General features: G+C 32.8%; 2 protein-coding genes across 5 annotated transcripts; one reads left to right on the plus strand and one right to left on the minus strand.

Annotated features, from left to right (window-relative positions):
• The first annotated feature begins 3,785 nt into the window (after positions 1-3,785).
• LOC105141720 (B-box zinc finger protein 19) lies at positions 3,786-8,227 on the plus strand. 4 transcript variants are annotated; one of them, XM_011049049.1, is made up of 6 exons: positions 3,786-4,162; positions 4,526-4,622; positions 4,733-4,848; positions 4,942-5,184; positions 5,321-5,379; positions 7,949-8,227. In XM_011049049.1, the coding sequence occupies exons 1-6, from the start codon at positions 4,070-4,072 to the stop codon at positions 7,959-7,961; spliced, it is 621 nt and encodes a 206-aa protein (XP_011047351.1). In that variant the 5' UTR covers positions 3,786-4,069; the 3' UTR covers positions 7,962-8,227. The 4 variants fall into 4 exon arrangements, with proteins under 4 accessions (XP_011047351.1, XP_011047364.1, XP_011047357.1 ...); XM_011049062.1 differs by having other exon boundaries at positions 3,787-4,162; positions 5,321-5,388; XM_011049055.1 differs by having other exon boundaries at positions 3,787-4,162; positions 5,321-5,388; positions 7,958-8,227.
• A 4,259-nt stretch (positions 8,228-12,486) lies between these two features.
• LOC105141740 (putative transcription elongation factor SPT5 homolog 1) lies at positions 12,487-20,845 on the minus strand. The gene is made up of 23 exons (XM_011049083.1): positions 20,674-20,845; positions 20,210-20,589; positions 19,890-20,128; positions 19,649-19,795; positions 19,374-19,532; positions 19,209-19,292; positions 18,552-18,622; positions 18,099-18,456; positions 17,823-17,978; positions 17,621-17,718; positions 17,493-17,541; positions 17,260-17,412; positions 17,037-17,180; positions 16,478-16,568; positions 16,152-16,313; positions 16,018-16,066; positions 15,865-15,935; positions 15,628-15,703; positions 14,388-14,442; positions 14,174-14,291; positions 13,953-14,096; positions 13,356-13,456; positions 12,487-12,780 (listed from the first exon to the last, which is right to left on the minus strand). Exons 2-23 carry the CDS (start codon positions 20,556-20,558, stop codon positions 12,535-12,537), a joined length of 3,120 nt encoding a protein of 1,039 aa, XP_011047385.1. The 5' UTR covers positions 20,559-20,589; positions 20,674-20,845; the 3' UTR covers positions 12,487-12,534.
• Positions 20,846-21,116: the final 271 nt, after the last annotated feature.

Below are 21,116 nucleotides of genomic sequence, written 5' to 3' on the forward strand. Positions count from 1 at the left end.
TAATATTTTTTTTATATTTAAGATTTGACATTATATCACTTGTGGGATTTGTGGGTTTTGACAACCTTAGTTTTGTTGGTATTTTGTTTTTAAATAAATTTTCTAGATATTTTTAAATTTTTTATTATTCTATAATTTAATTTATAGAATTAGACTATTATTATTTTTTATTATATTAAGTCGTTGATTTTTTTTTATCACTCCTTATGATACAATGATAGTGCTTTGATATTATTTTTTTTTAGGAGCAAAGAAATTTACCTTGGCCACGCTAAAGCACGGGCCACCAAACTATGTTAACGAAAACAAAACGTGTTTGTTTAATGAAAACATACAAGGGGCGATTAGTTTACCACGCACGAAGCCCTTTATTTTTTCACACGCAAAGTCCTGGAGTATTGCACTGTCTACACACAACAATGACACTGCAGTAAAATATGTTTTTTGAAGGTATTTTATTTTATTTTTCTATCAACACATCACATCATCACAAAATCATTTAAGATATATTAATTTAATATTTTTAAATTAAACATACCTTTTAAAAACTCCCACGAGTAATTTTATTTTAAAGATATTTAAGAATATTATAATAATTATTTTATAAAATGTTTTTTAAATTTAACATGTATTAAAATAATATTTTTGTATTTTTTTAAAAAATTATTTTAAAAAATTATATCAGAATTATTTAAAAAGTTATTTTTTAAAATCAGATTTTAAAAAAACATGATTACCATCGCTTTTCTCAATACAAACACAAACACACTTAAAAATTGTTTAAAAACGTGGAAACTGTGTTTTCAAAAAAATTAAATTTTTATTAATTTTTATATATATTTTATATTTTTTTAATGAATTAATTTAAAAGTAATTTTTTTAAATAAAAAATATTATTTTAATATAAAAAATATTTAAAAAAACAATTATAATCACTCATCACCGCATTCTATTAAAACTCATGGCCTGTAAAGGTGAGAGTGGAGAAGGAGTAGGAAAAGGGAAGAAGAAACAATGGCCTCAGAAAAAACACTGGAACAGGGGCACGTGGGTCAAGGGGAAGAGATGAGACTGGTGGCTAAGAATCAATCAAGAAGAGCTTTCACTACACACCATCTTTCAAGTCTGCGGCCATGAATTAGTGTACCAAAATGAACTTGCTGTACCAAACTTTTTGACTTTCGTTTGGGCTTCTGGCTTTACAAGTGGGTCCACGATAACATTCGCGTGAGTTTATTAATAGTTTCCAGTCTACTGAGGTCATGACAGCTAAAATCAATAATCAATGTGGGTTGCTATCCATCATAACCGGACATGCATGCTTGTCACCTTACATGCACGAATCACAATTTACTAGAATCTGATTAACACCAATACATATATATATATGTGTATATATATATATATGATATAATATATATATATGTGTGTGTGTGTGTGTGTGTGTGTGACTGAAATAACAGCCATAGATTTAAAATCCAATCCATCAATCAGGTCAGAGCTGAAACCGAGTTTAATTTAAGATAAAAATAAGCAAATGTAAAAACCCATGTGATCTCGTAAAAAATAAGGATTGACATATTTAATAAAAAATTTAATTATAACCTATTGATTTTTTAAAATAAAAATAATATTATTTTATTTTATAAAAAATTATCTCAATTGAAAACCCACGAGTGACTCGACTCGAGTATAGAGTTAAATCGAATGGTCCAGATCTAAAAGTTTGTATTTTGTAAATTATGATTAAGTTTTAAATACAGTGGAGCCTCAATCCAATGATACATGTCGCCATCATCCCTGCTCGTACATCTATAGCCCCCAGTTTCACCACCGAAGTCCGGAATGTGCAATGTTGGATTTAGTGCGCGACTATATTTAATATTGAGTTTGTTTCCTATATATATTACTAATTGAAGTGTTATAAATTTTAAAATTATTAAAAATTTAATTAGATATTACCTTTTAAATATTGAGAAATTAGTCGAGATTGAATGCATAAATATATAATTATAAAAAATAAAATAAAATAAAATTACATCTGGCTATACACCGGAGGAAGTAAAAAATTAATCCTTTACAAACACAATTTGAACGTACGTTGATGCCGTTCAAATCTGCAGTGGGTCCATGCCAACGAAGGAGGAATTGTACTCGAGTCCTCGTGATTATGCTAAAAACGAAGAAATAAAAACGAAATAGAAGTCCAAAGTGATTGCTCACAGTGGAATATAATCTTGGCCGGTTCTATCTGTGCATATGTTTTTCTAAAATATTTTTTTAAAAGATAATTTTTTTCTTCTTCATATAAACACATTAAAATAATAATAAAATATTGTTTAATATTCTTTGAAAACAGATATATTTTATAAAAAAAATACACAAACCTCTGCACTCCGATCCAAAATAGAAATAGCGCTAAATCTACTTGTCCAATCAAAAAATCACCACTAGAGTGAGAGTGATCATGCGTGATGGTGTAACCCACGTTCCCGGAACCCACGAGGCCGTGGAGTCCATACCCCACGTGCCACACACGACACTAAACAGCGCGTGACAGTCTCCATTCACCACACCAACAACGGAAGTTACGGAACAGATCACAAACATGGACAGCTCATCCTTATGAACTACTCTACCACACGCTGCAAAAACACTAAACCGGGGCCAGCATTATCCCTTTGTGGGAATACCATTTTATTTTTCACAGCTGATTTGTTTTTCCTCTTCAAAGACAAAATTATTCACTGCTTCAGTTCTCTTTTCTTCTCTCTTTTTTATACCATTTTCGCGTCACTTGACACTGATGGGTATATGTAGAATTAAATTCATTTAAAAAATAACAGATAATAATATAATTAAATTCATAAAAACAGACAACAATATAATTATCTAAACCAATCATCTCTCTAGAAATTGGCGTTGAAATTTAATTCCTGGAAAAAAAATTGTAATATGGTATCTAATTGTTAAATATTAACAGTGCATTTAACATTACTTTATAATTAAGGTTTGTTAAAATTTAAGATGAGATGTTATTCAAATGTTTCTATGAATTATTTTTATGTTCGAGCTTTGTAAACTCGCCCATTGAAAATAATTGAAAGATACGCTACATTTCTAAATATTATAAACTTATTATTATTATTATTAAATAATTTTTCAATTAAAAAATATTATTCATATAAAAAATGATAGTTTATAAAAAAATAATAATAATTCTCTCAACGTATATAAATTTTAAAAGAGTTAACATGATAATTAATCCCTGCCTTTTCCATGACTTGAACATAATAAAGGAAACATTTTTCCTTGAAAACACAAAAAGTAAGACGCGTGGGTTAGAGTAAGGTGATGTTTGTTGTTGTGATGTAACTTTATTTTTTAAAAATATTATTTTAATGTATTAATATTAAAATATTTTTTTTAAAATAAAAAAATATTATTTTAATAAAAAACATTTTAAGAATAATCTCTTGCTCCTAAAAATGCACTAAAAGAATAGCAATATTAACATAAATTACAGGGTTTGTTTGTAGATGCATTGAAATTGAGTTTTTTAAAATTTTACCTTGAAGGGTTTGTTTGTACATGCATTGAAATTGAGTTTTTTAAAATTTTATTTATTTTATTTAAAATGTTTTTTTATGTTTATAAAATAGTTTTTAAAAATTAAAAAAATATTATTTTAATATAATTTTAATAAAAACCCTTAAATTAAAAAATTAATATTATTTTAATATATTTTTACTCCCGTTTTTTTCTTCTTCCTCGCTCCAATTTCAGATGCTCAAGATAACTACGATTGTCTCTCCTCTCCACTCCATTTCCAGCACTCCTCTACTATACCCTCTTCTCTTCATCATTTAAATCTTTATCTTTCTCTCTCTCCCGCTAAATTATAATGTCACCAACTGCTTAATTCAAAAGTGATCAACTTCAACAATTTAATCCTTCCAGGATATCAACAAATGGCTTTGAGATGGAGAAAGGAGAATTAGCAAAAAGCAGAGATTGAAGGGGGAATAAAAATAAAGAAAGAACCTAAATTAGTTCTAAAAAACCAGAAATGCGAACGATTTGTGACGTGTGTGAGAGCGCAGCCGCGATTCTTTTTTGTGCAGCTGATGAAGCTGCTCTTTGCCGTTCCTGTGACGAGAAGGTGATTATTGACCTTTATTTTTACAATATTTTTTTTGTCTCTTTATATTTTTTTCTGGTTTTACTTGATTTGATTAACGAGAATTGACTAAGATTATTCTTTAAGTGAGTTAAGGTAATAATTCTGCTCAAGTTGAAATGGGCTTGATTGGATTTGCAAAATGAATTCTTTTTTGGTACTGAAAGAGTAAAAATTGCCATATCCTTTGCTGAGTCTATCAAGTGATGATCTTTTACTGTAAAGTATCAAGCTCTGGATTTGATAATTTTTCGATGGCGGAGTTCAAGTTTTGGTCTTTTTAAGTAAGCATCATCGAATTTGTCATATTTAAGCAAATGGGTCTCTGTTTGTGCGCTGGAACAGGTTCATTTGTGCAACAAGCTAGCTAGTCGGCACGTGCGAGTAGGACTTGCAGATCCTAGCGCCGTTCCACAGTGTGACATATGTGAAAATGCACCAGGTATGCCGGCCTGCCTTAGCTAATATTTTTGTCCTTTTTCATGGGACGTGAGTTTTTGAAGTTTTTTTCAAGTAGTTTTGTTTATCCTTTGTCTTGAAATGTGCATGCAGCTTTCTTTTACTGTGAGATAGATGGTAGTTCGCTCTGCTTGCAATGCGATATGATAGTACATGTTGGTGGTAAAAGAACCCATGGGAGATATCTCCTGCTGAGGCAGAGGGTTGAGGTTTGTCATTAGGAATCGAAGTATTTTGAGTTTTGTATCAAACATTTAAGAAGCTTTCCGAATTAACCTTTTTTGTTTGATTGTCTTATTTAGTTTCCGGGGGATAAACCTGGCCGGATGGAGGAGCAAGGACAACAAGCTCTTGATCATAATGAAACAAGGAGGGACCAAAACCAGCCGCTTAAACTCACAGCTAGAGAAAGTAAACAAAACCACAGAGCCTCTCCAGTTCCAATGGTAGAGAATAACACAGTTAGCGAGGGAAAAATGGACAACAATTTGATTGATCTTAATGCCAGGCCTCAGCGGATACATGGACAAAATTCAACTAATCAGGTATCGATGCTCTCAACATCAGTCATGCTTTATAGATTTATGTTTCTTTGAACCACATCTGTATGCATGTTAAAATCCCAATGTTTGATGCTTTAATCTTCATCTTAACAAATTTGTGCGCTTCCCATTTATTTAGGAAAATCACGAATCTTCTAGTGCGGTTCCTGTTGGATCCTTCAAAAGAGAGCCTGAAAAGTAAGCAAGGTATAATCTACATTTATTAGGTTTTAACTCTTAGGTTTTCTTTTCTCCATTTATTATAAAAGATTTGACATGATGGATAACACTGTGGAAAAGCTTCAAGTTTCCATTGAAGTCAGTCCTCTTAAAAGCAACAGTTGTGTGACTTCTATATGCAAAAACGCATTGGACTCTAAATTCAACTGCTTGTAAGATAGTGAATGTAACCCTCTTTTGCTCAAATTGCGGTTAAAATGTTCCTCTCCATGCATCAGAATTGAAGATAAACAAATATTGTTTTGGGCTTTTACAATCCATGTTTATAAGGTCATGATTAGTATACCTGATGTGGGTTCTCAAAAGAACAAAAAAGGTACATCTGTTATTGAGCTGGAGCCCAGCTGAAATTTTCCGAGGTTTTTTGGTTTTTGAATTTTCACTTTAGCTGCAAATTACTAGATACCATTTGAGGGCATTTTGATCCTGATGTGTGTGAAATTGGTATATATGTAATCCAAAGATTATTTAAGGGGACAGTCTCTGTGTTGCATGATCAACTGTTTGAATTAGCAGGTGAAAGCGGCAGAATGAAGAGGTTAAGTTATTACACATCTATGACATTTGCCTGGCTCCATCTTTTTTGCTGACCTATTGTAATCAGCAACCATAACATAGAAGCTTTGAATCTTTAAAAGAAGAATAACTTTGCCGATAATGAATGCTTCCTGTACTAGGCAGATAAGTTGGTTGTTTTGCTGAGAACCAGATATTATCGCTTTTCATGCTGCATCATTAAAGGATTAAGAGCACTTTATTGGCTTTTCCTGGACGTGCTTTAAATTTTCAGTGAGTGGATATATCTGTAGTTATAGTGTTCTCATTGGCAAGTACTGACACCCTGAGTATGGTTGTCTAGTTTTATCTTTGTATGACTTCAGGATTGGTGCTCATTTACTGATTACAGTCAGGGTTTTACGTTGTGGGCGGAATTTGAAAATCTGAGAATTTTCATGTTTCTTGACTCATGTGCATTTGTTCCTCAGTGAGGGCGGATGCTGTTAGCAGGTTCGCAAAAAGTGACACCCAAGTTTTGGCTTTTATTTAGGTTGTTATTACTTTAGTGGCAGTCACTCACTTGTTATAGTTTGTGGATATCTACAACTTCTTGAACAAACCAGCTTCTAGAACAAAGCTTGTTCTTCTTTTCCTATAAACATTTGCAAAAAGGCGTTGTGTTTTTTTGCCAGAGTAAGATGCTGCAAATGCTAGCTTAAGTTTAAATTAGGCAGCCTGTCTTAATTTTATGAAAGTTGGAAGCATGATTTAATCAAACCGGTGGATTAGAGAAAGGGCAAAGCAAGCTACTGTGCTCTGAAGCACTTGTAAACAAATGAACAAACTGACTGATTTTTTTATGTTGCTATTAATATTGTTTACCAGGCAGAGTTGCAAGATACTTGTAAGTCTTTGGAGACTGGAGTGGCATGCGTTTATAGTGCTTGCCAGTTTTTGTAAATTAAAGCTTAGAGAAGTTGCAGTTAATGCCCAGGAGGAACCTGATAGATTCAGGCCTTCTGCTCCAAGTCAAATATTGTTAAATTTTGTGGATCTCAGAATACTGCCTGAGATAAGACCCAAGGTGGATAGTTTATTGCATTAAATGAAGGCCTTTATTTTTCCATTTGATATTCAAGATGATTTGATCCAACTGGATATATACCAAATCCTTCAAAGTGATTACAAGTAGGAATTTTGGAGTATACTACTTCTGAAGGGAACTTTAAGTGGGCTGTCAGTCTAGAGATGCTAAAGAAATGGAGGATAATGATGTTTAGCCATAATTAGATGTTTAGCATAAAATATATGTGATGACAGATTGCCTTGCAGATCAAGTGTTTGATTTTGGAAGCATGCTGTATTTCTCTACGGCTTTATTGGAGTTGTAAGAAGCTATATGCCTGGGATCACGAGGTTTAGCTATTATTGAATCTTGAACCGTAAATTTAGAAATGAGCTGCCATTTTCTACTAGCCTGCCTGGGTTCGAGAATGTCGATGTCTGTTATAGGTGTGTTAAATTAATGAGGGTCTGAGTGGCAGTGCATTGGTTGTCTACAATGCAAATGATATCTGTTATAGGTGTTAAATTAATGAGGGTCTGAGTGGCATTGCATTGGTTGTCTACAATGCAAATGATATTTGTGCGCATCAAGATGGGGCTAAAAACAGCGACCTCTATTAGGTTTATGCTATTTTTCTCATTCACCTTCGTTCAACTAATGAGATTTCTGTTAACTTCCTTCTGTTAGTATTTGTGTATTAGTGCAAATTCATATTGGCATCATGCTCAGCCGTCCTTTTGATACCTATTCTATCTAAATTTTACAGCCTGCAGATTAATTTCTTGCTCACTATTTGGGTTTCATTTGGGGAACCCTCACTGTAAAGTTTTATAATATGAAAGCAACTGAAATTGTTGTGCCTGTCCCCCGTCTTTTTTTCTTTTTGATCATTGAAATTCTTCTTGTACTTTGCTGAAGGTTTTTTGCTATCTCTGTGTAATGTGCCGTCGTCATTATTATTTGTGGCTGCAGGTGATTTCGGATGCATGTTGAGATATTCAGTACTGCAACCAGCCTTGCATGCTCTTGCATTTGCAGCATTTCTTGTGGTTAGGCTTTCCTTCCTAGCGCGAAGTTGGTGAGGTGATTTTTAGTCTTTTGTAACAAATATCAACAGAGATATAGTTTGTGTGAAAGAAATAACAAAACTCTTTGTTGGTTAGCATCATGTGCTGGCTGAGTTCACCATCACCTTCAGGTCCTGAGATTTAAAATTTAATAAAGCACGATTCATTCGAAAGATGATGATGTGAAGCGACCTTCCGACCGGAGAAAAGTGGCTTCTGTCGTCATTATTATTCTGTTTTTTTTTGGTCAGAAATATAAATAAAATAAATCCACTTTTAAAAAATAAATGATTGATAAAGTTTATGATATCTTTTAAAACTTCAAGTTAATTTTTTCAAGCTTTTCTTCCAAATAAATGATTGAATTGCTCGCTTTGAAAATGAAATGCACATATTTGCTCAACTCCTTTTTGTACGCAATACGATGAAGAGATCCATTAACAAATAGTTAAGGTTATGAAGATGGAAATGGAAATGGACAAGCTGCTGGTGTTCCGGAATGTTTCTCCATGTGGTGTTGACGAGTGTGCACGCCTCAGCTTTCAAATGCTCGTCGGAAAAAGCCCTCACAGCCATTCCGAGAGGACGAGTAATCCAAAGAACCTTGAATTTCTCAGTCTGGGGATCGTGCCCAAGCCCGCTCAAATTTGCGTGCAAGAGCGCTCCATCTTCACACGGAGGATAGCTGCTAGCGCGATGTTGTATCGCCCAGGCTTGTGCTTGTTTGTTAAAATTTCGAAGCTAAAGTTTCAGTTTAATATTAAAAAATAAGTAAAAAAAATAATTTTAAAAAACTATAAAAAAAACCAAATAAAGAAATATTATAGTAATTTATAGTATTTTATGAGAAAATATAAAATTATGAGAAAATATAAAATTATAACTCTTAACTATCTTGATATTAAAAATAATAAAATTAAAAAATATTATAACAAAAAAAAATATTATGTAAGGAAATATTAGTAATCCATCGTGTTTTAAAGTAAAAAATTATGAAACTAAATTAAAAAATTATAAAAATAAATTTTTAAATAATTTAATATATCAAAAAATAAAATCAACAAGTATAATTTACAAAAAATATATAAATAAAGAAAAAAAAATATATATGAAAACATTATAGTAATTTATAGTGTTTTTCTAAAAAACCTACGGAGTTAAATTCTTAACAAATTTTATATTAAAAAAATAAAATCAACAAAAATGATTATGAATAAAATAAAAAAAGAGAATTTGTTTTTTAAAAAAGAAGCAAAAGCAAAATAAAAAAAAATAAAAAAAAATATGATGAAAATTAAAGCTAAATTCTCAATCAGGTCCATATTAAAATTATATAAAAAAATACAACAACAATCTATATTGTTTTGTGAGGAAATATACAATTGTAATTCTCTATCAGCTCAATATTTACAAAATAAAATCAATAAAGATAATTTTAAAAAATATTACAAAAAAAAAATAGAAATCATGTAGAGAAAAACAGTAGCAATTTATAATGTTTCATGAGTAAATCTATAGTTATAATTTTTAACTAGCTTAATATTTAAAATAATAAAATCAATAAAGATAATTTAAAAAAAAATTATAACAAAAAAAATTATGCGGGGAAATATAGTAGCAATCAATGATATTTTAAAGAAAAAATCTACAAAGTTAAAATTTCAACTAGCTCAGTATGGAAAAAAATAAAATTCAATAGAGATAATTTTAAAAAAATCAATAAAAAAACATGTGGGGAAATACTATAGCAATGCAAAAATTATGTGGAGAAATATTATAGCAATCCATAATGTTTTAAAGAACTACAAAGTTAAATTCTCAACCAACTTAATATAAAAAAAATAAAATTATAAATTTTTTTTAAAAAACTATGTAAAGAAACACTATTGTAGTACACAATGTTTTAAAGAAAAAAACTAAAATAGTAAATTTTCAACCAACTCAATAGTAAAAATAAAAAAATTTAAAAACTAAATTTTCAACCAGCTCGATAATAAAAAAATTGATAAAATTAATTATGAAAAAAAAGAAGAAAAAAAGGAAAAAAATATTTTGGAGGAAAAAAAAGGGAATAAATAAAAAAGCATGTGAGGAAAGCTAAAGCTAAATTGTTTACCAGCTCAATATTAAAAAAATAAATTCGACAAAGATAATTTAAAAAAATATATGGTGAAACACTGCAGCAAAACAAAAATTACGTGGGGAAAATATTATAACAATCCATAATTGTTTTTAAAAAAACTACAAAGTTAAATTTTTAACCAGCTTAATAAAAAAAAATTAACAAATATTATTTTTAAAAAATAAAAAATAAAAAAACTATGTATGAAAATATTATAACAGTCTATATATTTTTTTTAAAAAACTACCAATTTCATATTGAAAAAGATTAGTAAAAATAATTTTGGAGAAAAATAAAAACAAAAAAATTAAAAAAAGAAAAGTTAATTTTGAGAAAAAAAGAGAAAAAAAATGTAAAAAAAAGTAAAAAAAAAAAAGATGGAAAAACTATAGTACTTTCCACTTTTCTCGTATGTTTTAGAACATTGATTAATACTAGCATTTGATGGGATTTATTATGTGCATAACTCTATAATCTTGACATGCACAAAGCAACCCATTACAGGAACTGGCATAAATAAGAGAACCGGGCAGGCAATTGAGCTCTTCTAAATGATTAAAATGGAGGGATTCCCCTGCCAGCAGAAGTTATTCTCTTTCACAAAAACGAAGACGACGACTTGTTCTGTTACCGAGAGGTTAAAACTAGCAAAATCAGGGTCCAGAAGAATTTGTTCCCATGACCTGCATACATAACTGCATCTTGGAAGAAAAGTGACAGCCAATTTGCTGAAGATGAACTTGAGGATGTGATCCGGAAGTCTTGAAATGTAGTGAGAATATTTATATTGGTTTTAGATGCAATATAATAAATAAAAAATATTACAATATTAATAACACACACACACAACATCATTTAATATTATTAAGTAACATTAAATACGAATATTCAAAACTCAATAAATAAGATATGAACATTTAAATTTTTTATTCATAAGATAATAAATAGTTTCTAAATATATTAAAACTCCATTTATGAATAGCATGGTCATCTTTTTTACTAGTCTAGGTTTTCACTTCGTCAAAATTTTCAGCCGTTTCTTCTTCTATATTTTTTCTGGACCTTGTTGGATTTGCGCCGGATGTAGATTCCTACCAGCTTTAGGAATTGAGAGTGTTTTGTTATTTTTCAAAGTGATTTTTATTTAGAATTATATTAAAATAATATTTTTTTATTTTTTTAAAATTATTTTTTATATCAACACATTAAAATAATTTTAAAATATTAATTTAAAAAATAAAAAGAACTACTTAGTAGAACTTATCTCGAACAAAAAAACAAAAAAATAAAAATAAAGAAGGCAATGTGAAATAATATTTTTAATGTGATATTTTTTTTTTGTTTCTGAATTAATTTTTACATAGCAAACTAAAGTTATGTTTAATGAGTTTTACAAATTGATTTAATTTAGTTTTTAATTTCCATCTAAAAAAAGAGTCTTTGATATGCTTGCTTATACACAACTCTTAAATTTAATAAAGATGTTAAAAATCTTAATATAAATCTTGATTGAATTAAAAGTTAAAACTCTGAAACTTCTTAGTTTTAACATAAATGAAACAAAATTTTATGAGATATTAGAGTAAAGCATTGTCAGGATATCTTTGTTTATTACAAATGATGATAACAAAAATTGTATGAATTTTTATTACATGAAAATCTCAAAAAATCTTTGACTGAGCAAGTCTTGTATGAATTGCTAATTAAAAAATGATTCATCACGTTGAAGTTCAAACATATATGACATAAAACAAGATCTTATAAGATATTTAAACTATTGTTAGCTTCTCTTGTAAATTTGGCTTAATTCTTGATGAAAAAGCGTGTTGAGTCTCCAGTACACCGCTATAAACACGCAATTGGGTGATTCGCATGAATTAACAATCCAAAATAAAAGGGTCTCGAGACTAGTCCTGGGATTTTCCTTGTAAAGCTGAAACAGAAGGATTAGGCATCTAATTTATAAGATTGTTAGTCCTGAGAACTTTACACTTTATATATCTGTCAGGATTTTTCGTTATATGATTGGCAAGGTTACTTGTATGATCTTCCTGCAAAAGCTCAGTAACCATTACAAGAAACCCACATTCCAATTTCCAACTGAAGAAAATTATTCATTTTAAATTGATGCTTACTTCTCCATGTTTTTACCTCTAAACCCGCTCCAAGACATCCATTTTGTCGAGAACTACTGTTGCATGTTCGGTTCTGAAAATCAGATAACTCTTATTTAGCCTACTTGTAAGATTGAGGCTGCTCGTAGCTTTGGAATTTTAAACACTGATACAGACCAAAGATCAAGAAGAGCTGAACTGCAGGGGGAAAAAAATCTTGCATTTTAATGTGTATTCTCAGAAAAATCACATTTGTGCAAGTTTTGCCAGTATAACCATGTCTAATATCTTAACATCAAGAGTGTCCTCCAACTTTACAATTCCATCAGTGCCATCAACGCCAATTAACTTGCCAGTAGCCCCACGATGTGCACCACCCAGGATCTTGATCTTGTCTGATTTCCTTGGCACCACCATCTCAATTTCACTAGGAAGAGCAGTTATCGTTTCTCCATTGCCATGAGCCCCAAGGACTATTTTACAAGAGCCATCCTGGTCCACGAACACTAGCATTAGTATAGAGCTGAATTCATTACAAAAATTCTACTTTGTGTTCCCTCTTACTTATGGCAATTCTACTTTGTATTCCTTCCATATAAATCAGTGCGGCTTCATAAAAAAAAATTCAAGGAACTTCACATGGATTTCAAAGATCCAGTTAGATTATGTTTGATATGACTTTTGTAGATTGATTCAAGTTATTTTTTAACTCATAAAAAGTCATAAGCATATTGATTGGAAATAACTTTTAACTTAAAATCAAAGGTTCATTATAAAATTGAGTCAGAATTTTGCGTTAATCAAGAGTAGGAAGTTTTAACCTTTTAACTTGTGGATTTTAACTTGCATTACATTCCTTCTTCAAAAAATGAAAACATTGCTTTCTCGTTTTTACTAAACAGTTCTCTAACTTAAAGTCATTTTAACTTATTTTTCTCACAAGTCACTAATGAAAATCAACTTTTGTATTATGATTCAAAGTCAAAAGCCATAGCTCAAACATAATCTTAATAATCAACAGAGAAGAAAATGAATTTTTTTTCCCAACTGGCTTTTAAAAGACATACCTGAAGCACCTCTCTGATGACACCAACAGCAGATTCATCCGCAGTCCGGTGAACAGTAACCAATATGTCTGGTATGAACCATGGTCCTTCACCATCTCCACCTGTAATGCAATGAATCGCAACTTACATAATTGCTACAAGGATGTTCGTGAGTTTTTAAAACCAAATCTAGATATAGTAAAAATCACACTAGATATGCCAGTAGACCAAAACAAAATTTTGTAGAAAGCTGATCAAATTCCATACACGTGCTATGTCTATTCAGAGCCACTTCACCATGCGGATTAAGTTCTAACTTCCAAACCAAAGCCACCAAAAGAAAAGAAATGAAAATTCACGAAGCACCAGCTCATTTTCTGGAATTGAAAACAGAATTAATTTTCTTCTTTTCATATATGGCAGAGCTGTTCATGGCCTCACCTCAGGAATACTTGATCCAACCTTAAAAAATGGCTTCACAAGACACAGACTAAACCAAAAACCAAACAATGAAAAAGGAAGGACATTCCTAGATATATTCATATAAACTAATAAATATCAATAGATCGGACACAATAACTATGACAAATGGCAAAAATAAGACAGTGCAAAACAAACCTATAACAGGAGACATCATATCAAGACCATTAGTTCCGGGTGTCATTAGCTGCCCTCCAGGAGTGCCGGGGAGATAGGACGCTGAACTGGGTGTCATAGGCTGGCCACCGGGTGTTGATGGCAGGTACGGGCTTGGAGCATTGGCTGTAAGAGGTGCATGAAGTTAGCTACAATAAAAAAATCACTGCTTAAAGTATCATAGGAAACTGAAAATAAAATACCATATGCAGAACTGCTATCTCTTGGTGTTCCAGCTTCACTATAATTACCACCAGGAGTGCTAGCCCAGCCTGAACCAGGAGTTGGAGCTTCATATGTTCCAGAGGGAGGGCTTCCTGGCTGGAAAAGGAACATTTTCATTACTTCACACACTTACAATAACAGCACAGAATAACCCGAATTATTTATAGGGTCAAGGCATGCCAAGTTCTTTACCTGATACTGCGGACTTGTTCCCCAAGAACCAGGGTTCCCATCTTCCCAATTATTCCTGCATGTTTGCAGAAACAATTCCAATGACCATGCTTAAGTTACAATGCATAAAAGTGACAAGGCCAAAAGTTCATTAATTTTGAAAGAGGATACTTTTTTTAAGGAACTGATGTCACGGTGTCAAAATTCACGAAATGCAGGACACTATTTTGCATCAGATACAACAGACAACAGGAGCATGCAATGCATGTTAAGCATGTTCTATTTGCAACAATGGTTTAAGAAAATTTTAAAGAGAAGTTTGTGGGATAAAGAAAAAAAAAGAGGAGATTGAAGCTAATCAAAAAGCAAGATAAATATTTATCCTTTGGTGTGCACCTAATTCCAAGCGCTGCCTAAATTCATCATTTGAAAATTATCCATGGTGACATACAATTTCCCATATTGTAGATAGATGTAAGAGGTCTCCAACTGTTTTAAATTACGCAAAAGAAAATAACTTGTAAATCAACTAAAGCAAGAATGTTAATTTAAAGAGAAAACAAAAGGAAAAGAATGTCTAGTTCTCAAATGCAAAATGGGACAAATGAAGGTCATTGAGACAACTTTAAGGGATGTGGTTATGATTTATGATCAATCTGGTGAACCAAGATGCCACGCAGGCATGAGAATTAACTATCAAAGATGGAGTGAAATTATTGTGACAGGGTAAGTAACTTTTAGAAATATATGGTTAAATTATGGTTTGTTCTTCATTTATTTTTGATTATTTAGGTGAAACAACACACAATTGAGACCAATTTATTAAGGAACCAAGATAACTTGGGGATACAACTAGTATACATTCCTCTATATGTGTACATTTTAAATCAATAATTGTGAAAAGGAGGAAAAACTGCCCAATCATTCAAATCTAACTTATTCACACTGTTTCTGATGCAACTGTCATTTTACCAGTTACTCCTCCATTTTATTGCATATGAAGCTGTGTCCACTAAATGAAGGTCATATTTTAGACAGATTGCAATTAGTACCATCAGCAGTTCTAAAAAAACCCAAATATGCATCTGAAAAATCAATTACTCATGACAGGGAATGTCTAAAACTAAATGAAACTAAAAGTTCTTCAAGTGACTGAATCAAATATTCAATAAAAGGATTCAGGTCCAAATTCCAAATTCTCATCATGAAAAGAAAACTAAAATAGGAAAACAATTAGTATTTGCAAAATTCATGCTCAAACCTTGGACTCATTGGTGCATAAGGATTCCAGGCTCGATCACGCATAGGTGTCCTCATGCCCTCAGGATAAGGTGTCGCTGCAAACATGAGATAAACACATAAGTGCTGATACTAATCCCACCTATACCAAAATGGTGATTGATTAAAGTATCCAAAATCTGAATAGACTTCATATACCAGAATGGTGATTGATTAAAGTAATCCAAAATCTATGTAGACTTGTATAAAAAGAACAAACCTCCTGAACGCGATGGAGTCCGAGAAGGATGCATTGGGGTTTCACTTCCCATACCATATCGAGGTATATCACTGATAAAACATGTGAAAAACATATAGTTAGAAAGATAGAATCATCGAACTACAAACAATTTTCAGTGCATGTTCGATTTACCGGTATGGAGTTGAAACAACCACATTATCCGAGATGTGGCTCCGATCAACTGCACATAAAACAGCATTCATTGTTCATGAAACAAACAGGAATACAAGGGTCTAGCTTTTTACCATAAGTAGATGAAGACTTGCCTGTAACAACCTTCATTTGTGATTCTAATTCAACTCTAACAAATTGACCTTTGATATCTACAACACGACCACGGTAGCCCTTGAAAGGTCCCTGTCGTACCTTTATTGTGGTACCAACCAAAGCATCGTGCCCTCCCCTTCCACCTCTATTTCTTCCCCCAGCTGCAGAATTCAATAAGCAGTTGATATTAGACTTGATTTGAGAAAAATATGACAACATTGCAATGAAAAATGTCCTTTCCTTTCTCAGGTAAATAACAAATTAAGAAGTCCAATTATGATAGAATTTGTTTAAAGAAGAGCGCTGGACCATAAAAAAAACTTACAGTCGAATGGAGGACCTCCTCTAGGAAATCTCCTTGGTGAAGGGGGTACTCGGGGAGTTTTAAAACTGCCCAACCTTGAGTAGGAATCACCCTGAAATTTTAATAATGAGTGAGATAAAGGACAGTTTAAATTATATCTGTTGATTGATATAGTCAATTTTTGCTTTGAAAACCATTTCCCCGTAGCCTGAATAAATTACTAATGGATAATGATTGTAAAAGAAGTTTTAAGAAAAAAATAATTTAAACAATAACTGAACATAAATTTTTTAAACCAAAAAATAATTTAAGCAAGAACAGAATACATCTAGCAATAGGTTCTCTATGCAATTAATTACTGATAGATGAAAGCAAATTTAGCGACAATGAACATCAACCATCTTTTTAAGCTCATATTCAGTTAGCATTTATCATCAACATTTGACAATTATGAACACTAATCCACTTCATACCAAATAAACCTGAAAGAAGGCCAGATCATTAAAATTAAAAGCTACATGCAAAAAAATTTCAGCTAAAAAAGAATGTTTATAGCTAAAATAATATAAGAAATACTTACATTTCTATCTCCATTAGAACGTGATCCTCCAATGACAACACATGAGTGGGATTTAGCACAAATATACCCAGCATGCTCAAGGTGATGCCGATCATAGATGAACAAGACTCCTCTATATATGTGCTCTACAGGACCTTGTTTCCCCTAACAAGACAAAAAGGAGGCTGTAAGCTATATGCACGTGTGATAGCAAGATAAATCATATAGTGGAAAAGAATCTTACTTTGCAAGGACCATCAATGATCCTAACAACATCTTTCACCGATACCGTGTTCTTGTACCGATCTTGCACATTAGTTTTCTTCTCAATTTTGCACTTGATCTCTCTTAGTCTAACAAGTGCAACCTCAGGCCTCTCTGTAACTCCCTTGAGAACCTGCAGCAAAAGGACACTTGTGCTGACGGAGGTGACAGGTAAACATGGAAATGTGGACAGACAGTCCAGTAATGACTAACCTGAAAGGCTTCACTTTCTACACGAATGATTAAACCAAAGCTCATATTGCTACAACAAACCAAAATAACAGATAAGACCTCAAATGACAAGGATCAAACAATTACCATTCTTAAGCAAACAGACTTACTCCAATAGTACAAGATCATGAAGCTCATAGTCCCCAATTTTGGTAACACCTGTCGTTACCTCAGAACTTTCCACAACATCATCAGCAAATACACGGATCTGAAGATAACAGATATCAACATTGTTTCCACACATTAGTTTTCTTGTCAAAAAGCAATTCCTAAGCAGAGAAAACTAATTGATGCAACAAATGCATCACTCACATGTTCCTTTGTTGTATCAGATAGAATAATGAGCACATGCTGCTCAACCTTAACAACCATGCCGGTGACACCTTCATGTGTGCCTGAAACAACCTTCACGTGATTGCCAGGTTCAAAGTACTTGCATAGTTCCTTTTCATTCACTGCAAGTGTTCTCTGCCAATAAATACTTTTGAGTATCAATAAATGAAAGGCTGAGCAGATCAGCAAATTCAAGTGATCCTTGACAACATATGAAGACCAATGATTATTTTAAATTTACCAACAGACTCTTACCGGAAGACCCTTCATTTCAGGTCTAATATGAACATTTTCTTCATCAACTTTCTCAACCCATCCCTTTAGATTCTTCAGATCTCCCTTGACAACAATAACTGCATCACCCTTCATAAAATGGCCCTTCTTTCTGTTTGCAAACAAGGTTGACAAACTGGCAACATCACCATCTCCATTCTCTCCAGGTGATCGAAACTTCTCAAGTTCATCAAATGATGGTTTAATGTTCTGAGCACTAATTGACTTCATTGATACAGTTTTATACAAGAAACCATCTTTAAAAAGCATCCCGCCAATATTTTCAAAATAATCACCAGTCATCGGATCTCTTCTTCGCTCGACACGAATATGTAATTCCCTGAAAATTTACAAGGCCAGCAAATAATTGGATAATAAACAAAAAAGATTCGGTAGTATAGATATTTCAATGAAAAAGAAGCAACCAGTATCTACCTAGCCTCATCAACATTCATAAAACGTGGAGGAGGTACAAATGCCTTCTTCTTTGGTGCTTCTCTGCCTTCCTGAGGAAAAAGGGTAGCAAAACTTCCTATTATGAAAGTGCACTAACTTAGTTCAAGACAGTTTTTCATCATTGTGACAAGACATAACTTCAGTATAGCACAGTATGTCCCAATCAGAGAAATAACTCTGTATAAGACTACTTTTAGGCAGAAAATTATGCTTGTAACAATCAGAGAAATAACTTCGTACAATACAGTTTCATCGCATTCATTGGCAAAGTAATGATGATGATAGAAAGGAAATGCCTAGTGAATCTATATAGTCACTATTGTTATGAGACATAACTTTGTACAAGACAATTTTCTAAGTTTCATTGCATTCATTGGCAAAGTAATGATGATGATAGAAAGGAAATGCCTAGCGAATCTATATAGTCACTATTGTTATGAGACATAACTTTGTACAAGACAATTTTCTAAGTTTCATTGCATTCATTGGCAAAGTAATGATGATGATAGAAAGGAAATGCCTAGCGAATCTATATAGTCACTATTGTTATGAGACATAACTTTGTACAAGACAATTTTCCAAGTTCAAAAAGTCTACTATCAATCACAAAGAGCATTAATCTAAGTGAAAACATACCAGTTTGTTTGCAAGAGCCTGTAAGTCAATCCTTGGAATTAACTTTACTGTAACTCTCTGCCGCACATTGTCTACATCTACAACCTTCAAAATAAGAGCTTGAAAAATCATCCAAGGAAATCTGCAAAAAAGAAAGTGAAAAGGACTAGAAGTTATAAAACATACTTTGGCAAGGTCTCCTTTGTAAGTCCCAATCTTCATCCTGACCCATGTGTCCCTGGAAAGATCAATTACTTTGCTTTCAACTGAAAGAACATCAGTCATTTCTCTGATAGGGACAAGCATGATTTTCTGCCCAAAAATATTGCGCAAGCCTTTGCAAGCCTGAAGCAGAAGCAAATCAATACATCACATATTCCATTCATCACAGTTGCATATACGAGAACATCAAAAGTTGCATAATTCAGTAATCACTGATAAGCCTCATCGCAGAAGTATACCTCTCTCACATGGGCTTCTTTGTCTGCTTCAATATATATATAGTTTTTAAGGTGATCAAGAGCAACAACAGACCGAATTTGCAACTCAGATCCTTTATCAATGTATTTTTGCATCAAACAAACAGCCGTTTCCCGTTCCCGGCCAATCTGATGAACATCAAAGATCGATTTAATAAGCACATGAACACATATAGTACACATAAATACGAAAGCCACGTCCAAGGACCAATGATAAACATACTGCACACTTGACCATCCATAATTTTGGATCCCGAACGGATGGCAATAGAGCTTGTTGCTCCACTTCCGTAGTCTCTTCATCATATTCCGAGTGCATAGACTTTGCATATCTAGCTTGGATACTTCTCTCAAGCGCTTCAACATCTTCTTGATCATCCTCACGTGACAGCAATGGCCGATGCATCCTTCTACCACCAGCCTCATCAGGTAAATCAGCTCCATGATCATCGACTATAAAATCTGCATATGCAAAAGTGCAATTAAGGGCATCGAATTATCACCATAACTGAACAATAAAAAAGGCTTAAAATTTTAACATACCATCCTCGGCATCTTCTTCTTCTTCTTCGTCATCACTGGCAACTTGCGCAATATCATCAAAAAACTCAGAACCACGCCGCTTCTTGCCCTTCTGCTTCCTACCACCTCCAGCTCCACCACCACCTCCACCACCATAATCCTCATCATCGTCATCATCTTCCTCCTCCTCATCCTCCTCCTCCGCAATATCATCAATGAAATCTGATCTCCGTCTCTTCTTAATGGCCGCTCCTCTATCCTCTTCCTCTTCCTCTTCATATTCTTCCTCTTCATCATCAATCAGTTGCTCTTCCTGCTCCTCGTACTCTTCATCTTCAAGGTCGTCGTCTTCGTCTCTTCGACGGGCCATGGTTGATTAAATTGACGGCTTTGGTTGTAATCTGATACAATCAATCCAGCAAATAAGCAACCATTCTCGTTCATGTCAGAAAATCGGAAAAAAACAACAGAATTGAATCGCGTACCTGTGAAAATGAGAGAATGGAGGTTTTGGAGATTTGCAGAGCACAATTGCGATCGGAGAACGAGATAGAGGGAGTATGGGCGCTAACCCTAACAGGTGCAAAGAAGGACGAGAAGACGTCGGTAGAGCTTGAGTCAAATTTTTATCTGCAAAGAAAAACGAAATGTCGTTGGTGGTCGGACCCCACCGCCAATTGAAGCCTTCTCATCCATCAATATATGGGCTTAGAGTTGGGCTTAGAGTTGGGCTAAAACAAGTTTAAACTGGAAAAAAGCCATCTTACAGATTTAGCCCATGGTATTTTTCCCGTGTCAGGGCGGGAGATGATATCTATTCATAAGAAAAAACCTGAGTTTACCCTATCTCTCTTCGAACATTTTATATCATTTATCTATTTAAGTAAATTATATTTATTAAAAAAAATAGTATGAAAAAGATATAATA

The sequence above is a fragment of the Populus euphratica genome, unplaced genomic scaffold (genome assembly GCF_000495115.2).
Source record: "Populus euphratica unplaced genomic scaffold, PopEup_1.0 scaffold3.1, whole genome shotgun sequence".
Lineage (NCBI taxonomy): Eukaryota > Viridiplantae > Streptophyta > Magnoliopsida > Malpighiales > Salicaceae > Populus > Populus euphratica.

Excerpts from the sequence above, each read along its gene's own strand:
- LOC105141720 (XM_011049049.1), top strand. The coding sequence starts at position 4,070 with ATGCGAACGATTTGTGACGTGTGTGAGAGCGCAGCCGCGATTCTTTTT. Across the intron at positions 4,623-4,732 it reads CATATGTGAAAATGCACCAG|CTTTCTTTTACTGTGAGATA; the intron begins GTATGCCGGCCT and ends ATGTGCATGCAG. Across the intron at positions 5,185-5,320 it reads GACAAAATTCAACTAATCAG|GAAAATCACGAATCTTCTAG; the intron begins GTATCGATGCTC and ends CCATTTATTTAG.
- LOC105141740 (XM_011049083.1), bottom strand. The coding sequence starts at position 20,558 with ATGGCCCGTCGAAGAGACGAAGACGACGACCTTGAAGATGAAGAGTAC. Across the intron at positions 15,936-16,017 it reads GTTGTTTCAACTCCATACCG|TGATATACCTCGATATGGTA; the intron begins GTAAATCGAACA and ends ATGTTTTATCAG. Across the intron at positions 14,443-15,627 it reads TATGCACCAATGAGTCCAAG|GAATAATTGGGAAGATGGGA; the intron begins GTTTGAGCATGA and ends GCAAACATGCAG.